At 52.2% G+C, this 10,215-nt stretch overlaps 1 protein-coding gene across 1 annotated transcript; it reads right to left on the reverse strand.

The window, feature by feature from the left end:
* Positions 1 to 472: 472 nt before the first annotated feature.
* Positions 473 to 1,813, reverse strand: LOC132926261 (uncharacterized). The gene has a single exon (XM_060990596.1). It carries the CDS (start codon positions 1,811 to 1,813, stop codon positions 473 to 475), a length of 1,341 nt encoding a protein of 446 aa, XP_060846579.1.
* Positions 1,814 to 10,215: the final 8,402 nt, after the last annotated feature.

Below are 10,215 nucleotides of genomic sequence, written 5' to 3' on the forward strand. Positions count from 1 at the left end.
CGGGCCGCGCCCGAGTTGTTCCCCGGCCGACTGAACCATTGCGGCGAATGCGCGTTCACGTCGGCCCCTATCAAAACGTCTTGGTCGATCCTATCCAGCAAGTCTCCTAACCTATCAGTAAAGATGCGTGTCGGGATGCTGTACTTGAAGTACGCTGACACGAAGACGACCGCCCGGCCAGACTTCTTCCTGAGGCTGGCCACGGCGCAGTACCTATCGCAGAGCCCCTGCAGGGCGACCACCTCGATGTCCTGATTTAGGACAACTATGGCCGCCCCTGCACTACCATCCCTACAGCTGAGAACCGTTTTCACGGCGCCATAGTCAAAACCTACCAGTCTTTCTCCCGAGGTCGGAACTTCTTGAAGCAGAAGTACCTCCACCCCGTTAGCCCTGCTATAGTCCAGTATCTGATCAGACACGAGAGTGTTCCCGTTCATGTTCAGCTGGACCACACAGTAGTTCGAAGAGTTCATTTCTTTCCGAAATCTGTCCTACGAGCGACCATGAAGGTCGCCTTCACCAAAGCCGAGCAGTCTTTGTGTCCCGACTGGAACCTCAGACCACAGTTGGCGCACTTGACTGACGCTCTCTGGCAGTCCTTAGCCCTATGACCCTGGACTGCACAGCGCCCACAAGTGTCCACCTTCGCCTGACACTTAGAGGCCTTATGCCCGAAGTGCTGGCACTTGAAGCACCTGACCACGTCAACGTACTCTTTTACCCTGCACCTGGACATGCCAATGTATAGGCTCTTCCCTACGACTAGCCTATAGCTGCTAGGCCTGACGGAGCAGACCCACCAGACCTGCTCGTCTGTCTTGCTACCCTTCATGAAGAGGGGTACGACAGACTCCTTGTCCAAACCTAGCTCCTGGTTCTGATCCACGATCCTCCCCGGTAGACTCTCACGCGTCACATCCCTGTCCACGTCATAAATCAGGACAGTCGGCCACTTGGCCGCTTCCTCTCTCACTCTCTTCCCTGCCACCTCCATGTCCTTGAGGGCTTTGTACGTGCCCTCATCCGCCGGCTTCACCAAGATGTCTCCTCTCGGGAGTGATGTTGCAATACTGATCCTGGGGGCCCCCACCCCCTTAACCAGGTCGGCCCAGAGTTGCCTCTTGGCCTCCCCGGTGCCCGCCTCGCCGACCGACACGATGAAGGCACGGGCCGGAGCCCTTGCCTTCACCTTATCAATGGCTCGACGCGTCTTATCAGGGGCCAACGGCCCCGCAGTCTCGGCTGTCTTGATGGCCTTCTTCTTCTTCTTCTTCCTCGTCTTCTTGGACACCACCTCTGTGAATTGCCCTTCGGTTTTTTCCTTCTTCTTCGATGGAGGTACGGGTACCTCCACCTGCTTCTTCTTAGGGGGCTTTGTTTTCACCCCCACCTTCGGAGGTGGCGCCTCCTTCTTCTCGGTGACCTTAGCCGTCACCCTATCCGGCGCCCTACACACATGCCTTGTCCTGGCCTCCTCTATCCTTCCCAGCAGAACGGTGTTCTGCCGGCAAGCCTCATCCAGAAGAACCTCGTACCTATCCCTAATTTCCAAAATTGACCGATGAGCGGCCGCCGACAACTTCTTCTTCTCCTTCTCGGCGAGAAGGAGCTTATCTAGATCCCTTCCTACGATCCTAACCTTCTCCGGGAAGGAGGACACCCTGGCCTCAGGTCGACAACCGTCTACCTCCATACCAGCCTCCTCCATGCCCGGTCTTATTTGGATACCGTCAACCGCCTCCGGGTTGCACGGCACCAAAACCCCCTCCACACCCCCAGCACCCGTCAAGGACATGTCCAGGAGGCTCATTCCTTACGGTGCGTTTCCCTGCTGAAAAGCCTTAACCTAAAAATCTGTTCGTGGTGTAGTTTCCAAGTGAAAATTCACTTGTACTAGTACACCAGTCACAGTAATAAAGCCTAACACCTTACCTGTGCGCTGACTGCACCTCTCGAACTGAACAGGAACAGCACCCTAACGGGCTTTAAACAGACCGACTCAAATCGACACCGGTCTGTTCGCGCACTTTTTTAGTGGGACAATTGTCGAATTGTCCCCTACGCGGGTGGGGAAGATCGCACTTTCCCCGCCTTCCGAGTCCGGTAACCGACTCGCACAACTGGTACCACGTCACTAGTACCACTTATCACGGCTACCACCACTAGTACCACGAGACACTAGTAATGATAACGGAACCGTGATAAGCCTCCGCCTACCTCCACGCACACAGCGCTCCTAGCGGCGAAACACTACGAAACGGTGCGTAACGGAACGCACCTGCCGCGACACTAGCGCCACCAACGGGCCACGCCCTACTCGCACTCCCGCGCGAAACGGCGTCCTTTCGCCAACGAAAACTTGGATTTGAACGATCTCAACGTGGATCGATTTATCCTTAAAAGGACTAAACGATCCAGCAAAGCGCGCGATGGTGCGACGTCTAGGAGGGCCGCGATTGGCCTTCAAAGAGCGTCACGCCAAAACGCTCGGGAAAACCGCCACACACTCGCGACCGATATGAAAAGATGCGTCGTTGAATGACTAATTCAACGGTGAAAAGTCCGACGCAAAATTCCCACTAGGACCGGAGTTACGCGAAAAAGAGTTTTCGTCTACCGGGCGTAAAAACGTGTTTACGCTTGCGATAGACTTAACTCGCCGTCACGCCTCACAACCCTGACCGATTTTCGCGCGCGATACACCAGCAGAAGCGTCTACTCGAGACGAATCTTTTGGTATATAGAACGCAAAAAACTAACGCGAAAAACTTTGTGAAACAAAAATTCACACGGGAGCGATATGTGCACTCGACCGACGACCACACTGAACTTAGTAGATAGGGACATGAAGTTCCAAGTTTGGACGGAGTCCTACACTCCGCGGGAAAGGTATATGAGCTTAAACTCGTCCCCTTTCGAGCAGAGGCACCATATACTTTCCGAGAAAAGTATCTGGCATCGTCAGATGAGGACAGTTGTAAGGCTGTCCACCAGTTTCAGACGTGGAGTTTTTACGCCCCCCGCCTGGAACATGGGGTTTCAAATGACTTCCAGTTCGGCTTCAAGATGTATCAGATCTATCAACTGACCACTGGTAGGGCCGCGGAACTATCCAACCCGCTACTTAATATGGTTTAAGCAACCGCCAGGTGATATACTCCCACCGGCAGAGTGGCTGTGTTCCCGGGAGATTTACTCACCGTTAACCTTCGCCTGATCAGCATGCGATCATTTACCACTTTCGTCATTTTTACATGACTGCCACTACGAATCCGATCCCAGACGTCTACACCAGGTTTCCCCGATGCTTGGTTCCAGACGTCGTTCCCGTAGTACTTATCCCTATTTAAATTAGGCGTCTTAAGTGTGACGTTTCGGCCAGAGGTCCATCATTGCCTGAAGCTAGGACGTTTGCCTCCCTACTATTTACCTCTTTCAGATACAGGAGGGCTAGTGGTCGGCCCCTGACGCTGCGCTCGCAGGTCGCACGGTGGTCATGACCCCTCATTTTAGTTTAAAATAGAGTGAGTACTCTATTCTCCACGCTCCGACTAGCGTCTACAGGTCCGTAGACCGTGCATCAACCACACGCCCCGGGCGCACCTAGTGTAAACACGTAGGCCACTGGTCAGTAGAGCAGCAGATCTTACCCCAAAAGGAGCAGTTTTCCACTGACTCTCTTACCATCACGCCAGACAACTCTGCACCTCGCATCCCAGATGCCTACTCGGTCCATTGGGACGAGACGCGGCCGCCAGAAGTAGCAGACATCACCCCGTGGAGTTTACTCACACTACTTCTCGTCACCGCACTTTCGCTACCACCACGCGTCCCAGACGCCCTCAGCTCTTACGAGCGTGAGTCTACCTCATCTATTGAGAGACCCTCTACAATGACCCCGCACAGCCACCGCCTCGGTCATGAACCCGCGAAACTCCTTCCAGAGTTCCGGTGAGTCCACAAGGAAGCGAAGCGCACACGGCCATCGTTGGTCTCTCGACTCCACTAGGTCTATTAGTGCCCTCCTAGCGCCCGCTAGCGCATCACACCCGAAGACGACGTGTTCCGTCGTATCCGAGTTTCCGCACAGCTGACATTCGTCGGTCTCTGACTTAGAGAAGCGTAGGAGATAGGACATAAATCCGCCATGTCCCGTTAGGAACTGGGAAGACTCATGATCCACCTCCACCCAGCTACACTTCAACCTTTCTTTTACACATGGGAAGTAGCTATATGTGAGTCTACCCTTCTCACTAGCCTCCCACCGTGCTTGCCACTCGGCAATTCCTTCCTCCTCTACCCTCTTCTCTTGCTCCCTCCCGAGCCCTTGTCTCCTACACCTAGCCAAACGACCCCATTGTCTCGCTGCCAGGTCCAACGGAAGAACTCCCGCCAGCACAGGCAGGGCATCCGTACTCGTAGTACGGTATGCCCCCGTTACCGCCAGAAGCGCACCCCGCTGAGCTCCCAACAGCAGACGTTTCATCGTACGATCGCCGACGGTTTCACCCCACACTGCAGCCCCGTAAAGCAGTCTCGGCACAAATACACCAAGGTATAATCTGCGCGTCGTCCGCCCACTAAGGCCCCAGGTAGAGGCTACTATCCGTCGGATCCTCTGAAACATTGGAGCCGATTTCCCCGCTACTCTTCGAACGTGGTTCCTGAAACTCCACCTATCGTCCAAGGTAACGCCGAGATAATCCATCTCTGTTACCTCCGCTATCCTCTTCCCGTCCATCCTAACTGTGTAAGGTGGAATCAGTCTTCCCTTCAGACACATGACTTTCGTCTTTGTGGCCGAAAAGGCTAACTTCATTCCACCTGCCCAGGCTCCTGCTCTTTTCAGTTTGGACTCTGTCTTTTGGATCACCTCTGATCTCGAGTTCCCAGCTATCATCAGCAACGCGTCGTCCGCGTAGCCGATGGATAGTTCTCCATCCGACTCATCAAGACTCAGTAAAGAGTCCATCAGAATGTTCCAGAGTTCTGGTCCGAACTGAGATCCTTGAGGACAACCCTTAGACAGCCTAACCTGACTTCTCGCCGTCGGCACAGTGATACTGGCGTATCTACCCCCTAGGTAATCCCGTGTTATTTCACACAACCTCTCTGTGGCTCCCAACCTTTTCAGATGATGCAATATTGCCGGCCACCAGGCATTGTCGAACGCTCCTGAAATGTCCAAGAACACTCCAAGAACGTACTTTTCTGCCCGGCTTTCGGTCCATTCCCTCATTCTTAATATTGCATCGGTTGTCGATCTGTACGCTCTAAAGCCGTATTGATTATCGTTCATACTCGGACCAATCTTTTCCCTTAGTCTCACGCATATCAGGTACTCCAATGCCTTTGACAGCACCGGAAGTAAACTGATTGGGCGATATGACTTTGGGTCGGATTTATCCTTGTCGCGATTTTTCAACAGGGGTACCACCACTGCATTCTTCCACCCTTTCGGAAAACGGGCCCTTCTCCAACACTCGTTGAAAAGAGTGGTCACTATTTCCGCCATCACTGGGAACGCCACCCTGAGAATTCTGGCTGTTAGACCATCTTCCCCAGGAGCTTTGTCCCGTCCCATGCGCCAAATCGCTCTTTTCACGTCCTCCTGAGAAAATTCCTCACAGTGGTTGCTCTCACTTTCTCCGCTCCAGGTCGTTTCCCCGGCTACACCCAGGCGCACTCCTGTCTCCATGCGGAGTCGATCGTGTTCCTCGGTTTCACCGTTGATCGTGTCTGGAGGAATCAGGGTATTAAGCAGTAAATCCAGAGTTTCGACCAGACCCACCGTGCTCCCGCCACCCTCCTTACGAAGAGTTGCAAGCACACCGCGTGAATCGGTGTTGGCTCCTTCCTTACACCACCGGTAGGCGGACCCCCATGGTTTCTCGTTACCCTCTTCCGTGGTAAATTTTCTCCAGGTTCTCGTCTGCTCTTTTCTCCTTCCTGCTGTATACTTATTCCTCTCTCTCCTGTAGATTTCCTCCAATGCGGCTGTCCTTTCCTCGCATCCTCCAGCTCTTGACTTACACAGTTTCCGCCTTATCCGCTTGACACAGCGTCTCTGGGTTTCAAGCTCCTCCGTGAACCACGTCGGCAACTTGAATCCATGAGGCTTTATCATCGGCATCGACTTCTTACAAGCTTCAGTTAGGGCTGAAGTTAGGTAATCCGCTCTGGAATGTATATCCCCCTCAAGCCAGCATGATTGACCGTCAAACAGTCTCTCAGCTAGCCTTTGGCGAAAGGCATTCCAGTCGGCTTTCCGGACATTGAACCTTTTCCTTTCCCATTCAACTCTTTTTTCCTCCTCGTTGACATCGTAGCTGAATACAATTAGTCGGTGATCACTGGACACCGCGTTCAACGACACTTTCCAATCGTGAATGTTCACGGCGGCTGTTACTGACGCGAGCGTCAGATCAAGTATCGCCGATCCCATCCCAGACTGAAACGTAGGCGTCTTACCCGCGTTACAGCAGATCATGTTACCCGACATAATCATATCCTCTACCTTCTCCCCTTTCACGTCTGTATGTGTATCGTTCCATAGTGTAGACCTAGCGTTGACATCACCTCCAATGAACCAGTCCGCCATTTCCAATTCTCGGACGACCCCCTCCAGTCTTTCGACGTGGATTTCGGTCGGCTCCGAAAACTGGAAATACACACTGCCCACAAAGAAGCTTTGGTCCCCGTTACGTATCTCCACTATAACCAGGTGAGTCCCGCTAAACTGCGTCATTAGTGTCGCCCCCAATTTGGGGTTAACAACCAATACCGCAACCGCTGGTTTTTCGCCTGGTAAAGAGCCAGTGATTAACCGAAGTGGTGATTTACCAAGGTTGGCAAACGTCCCAGCTCCCGTCACATATGGCTCCTGGATTAACACTACATCCAGACCTCTCCTCCCTACCTCGGACAGCAGGTCATCTGTTGCCAGTTTCCCCCGTCCCAGGTTTACCTGCCCTACTCTTACACTGCCCATCTGAATTTCCGGGCTTCCCGCCGGAAATTCACCTCCCACGTGTGACACTTCGAGGTGTCACCTGAGACATGCCCACTCTCCCAACCACTCGCGGCGCAACAAGCACACCGTATCATGGCTGGTCGAGCAGTGCAGCGCGCAGCGTGGTGAGAGCCCGCACATCGCCCGCAGACCACCACCGGTGCCCTGCAAGACACACCAATGTGTCCGTATCGCTGGCACTTGTGGCACCGCGACACCTTCACACTGGGGCCCACACGACAACGAGACAGCCCAACGGACAACACCAGACCCAAAACCGCGCCAGCAACCTCAGGCGTGACCTCAAACTCAACATCACGTCCTCTACTCGTAACCCGGTTACTCCTTGGGACGAGTTCAAGGTTTTTACTCCAGCCAACACTTAGCTTCACAGAACCTGCGTTCTGCTTTTCCAACTGACTGGCTATTTCATCATCCTTGACCTCAATCCCAACCCCGAATAATTTTATCCGAGGATTTCTCTCGCCCACTCGACGCAAATCGAGTGAGGCGTTTTGGAGTAGTTTACGACTCTCCTCATTCTCTGGCTCCACAAACAACTTGTCCCTGCTTATTTTCCTTATTTTCCGGAACTTCGGGTTACACATCCCCGTCTTTACCGCCTCCCAAAGAACCTTCACCAGTTCGGCCTCGGTTGCCTCATGGGCAACTTTTGGTTTTACCAGATCTGAATTCTCCTTTGGCGCCAAATTGACGATGTACGCCCCGCAGCTCTTCTCCTTGACTTTCTGTGTTTCCTCCAGAAGTATTCTTACTTCTTTTGGAACAGCCCTTTTCACTTTTTTGGTTTTCCTCTTTACTGTCGTCCATCCCTCTGCCTTTGGCTTTTCAGGGCGGGGTCCTAAACACGGTTTATTTACCTCCTCCGTGCCAACCTATTCTCATAGCTAAATACCTGAGCTTAGGAGGTCTGCTGAGATGTTCAATTAAGAACACCTCTTGCCCTTAGATAGTAGATAGGGACAGAGAGTAGTCCAGGTTTTGGTGGCTTTCGCCTACGTCCGTATACCTTACCTTAGCCTAGGGCTATTCAAGGGATACGTACGATTACGGTCGGATTTTACCCCTCCCGCACGTCTTCAATGTATGGAACACGAGCACCGGCCTGTGACCGTACCCGATTAGAAGTCAGCCTTTCGGGGCTTCCTTCCCGTTGGGTCGTCGGTTTTGTACTATCTAGCGATTACTCATGCCACAGCCACTACGTTTCAGCCGAGGTAGGCTCCTCAACCTTGAGGGGCACTGTCCCTGGCACGGCGAACCGTGTCAGCTAAAGTGGGGCTCCCCTCTCCCGTAGTACCAACTTTATTTTACCGTTGGTGTCAGATGAACCAACCCGAGACGATAGCTGACCTATCGTCTCTACCACTATTCTAGCTCCGAAAAACCGGCTAGTGGTCGGCCTTGACGGGGGATATTGATCAAGGATCATGGGTCCCCCTCCCCAACAGGGTGCCTATTACCCTGGATGGTTTCGGTTTCCCTGGGTACCATCAAACCCTCATCTCCCCGTTAATCGCCTCTTACCATAGGCCGGAAGTCACCGGTGTCGTATTCTATTCCCCGACACCAGGGTTGTGGACTTTGTTGCATTATGTCTCCATAATGCACAAAGTCCGCGAGCCTGCGCTTACCTATCTGATCTGTTCGTAAGGGCCTGCTTGGCAAAACGCCGCAGCGCTTCAAAGCTAGCTCTCGAACGAACAAAGAGTTTTACCTCCTCCGTCCACGGTGTACCATCTCTCGTTACGGTCTCCTTAAGTCTTTCTCTATATTCTTCTGTCCTCGGACAATGAAACAGTACATGTCTCGCAGTTTCAAGTTCTCCGCAGCTACACACAGGGGATTCTTTTAACTTGAAGCCGTGAAGCTTTTCGTTAAAGTCCCCGTGTCCCGTGATAAATTGCATGGAGAAATGGTCGAGCTCTATATCCATCCAATATCTGGTCTTCACATCAGGGAACCACTCATATGTCCATCTGCCTTTGTTACTATTCGTCCATCTATCTTGCCAAATTAGTAGTATTTCCTCATGCTCCTCTTGTATTTTATCCGATTGTTCTTTCCCGAGCCTCACCTTCTCCTTCACTGACTGCAATCTCAGTTCCAGATCCAGTGGTAGGCATCCCGCAGCTACCTGCAAGGCGTCGGTAGAGGTGGTTTTGTACGCACCTGTCACCGACAGCAATGCCCTTCTTTGTTTGCTGCCCAGTCTTTTGATGGCTTTCCCCGTTAGCAGCGCCTTCTCCCAAATGGAGACCGCGTAGCTAAGACGAGGAACAATGACTGCCTTATAAATTACTCTCGATGTCGTTTGATTAATGCCCCAGATGGCCGAAGTAGCGGATCTCATCCTACTGTACATACTCTCAGACTTGGCTGATGTTTCCAGTAGGTGGTCCCAAAAGTTCCTTTTGTAGTCGACTTGGACGCCAAGGTACTTTACTGGGCTCCTCGAGATGACCAGATCGTTCCCGAACCGAATGGTGTACCCGGGTTTCACACCACCTTTGAGAGTAATCACTTGGGTTTTTTGACTAGAGAACTTTAATCCTCTGTCATCAGCCCATTCTATTACTCTGTCGAGTAGGTGTGAAATCCTTTCCTTGGCGATCTTGATGTTAGTCGCCGCGGTTACGATAGCAAGATCGTCCGCGTACGCCACCATTTTCATTTTATCTGAAAGATGTACTTTCAACACTTTATCCATAGACACGTTCCATAATATAGGTCCAAGTTGTGAGCCTTGAGGACACCCCTTGCTAAGCGTGCAGCTCGCTGTTGACTTTCCGATAGTAATATGGGCTTTCCGGCATTCCAGATAGCTTTTGATCATCTCGATGGAATGGGAACTTGCTTCAAGACTAGTAAGGTCATTGAAGAGGACATCCCATTTCAAGTTGTCAAAAGCACCCGAAATGTCCAGAAAGACTCCGACGACTAATTTTTCCTTCCTGTTATCCGTCCAATCAAACAGGGAGTTCATGGCACTAAGCGTCGACTTGTACTGTGTGAACCCGTGTTGATCCGTAGATAGGTTCCTCGAAATCTCAGCCTTAAGTCTCGTTATTGTGAGCGTCTCTAGTATTTTTCCCAACGTCGGCAATAGACTCACTGGCCTATAGGACTTGGGCTCCGTACGATCTTTATCGCATCCTTTCAACAAGACTACAACTTCC

This window comes from Rhopalosiphum padi, chromosome 3, assembly GCF_020882245.1.
Source record: "Rhopalosiphum padi isolate XX-2018 chromosome 3, ASM2088224v1, whole genome shotgun sequence".
NCBI lineage: Eukaryota > Metazoa > Arthropoda > Insecta > Hemiptera > Aphididae > Rhopalosiphum > Rhopalosiphum padi.

What these genes read in the sequence shown, in the direction of transcription:
- LOC132926261 (XM_060990596.1), bottom strand. Translation starts at nt 1,813, where the DNA reads ATGAGCCTCCTGGACATGTCCTTGACGGGTGCTGGGGGTGTGGAGGGG.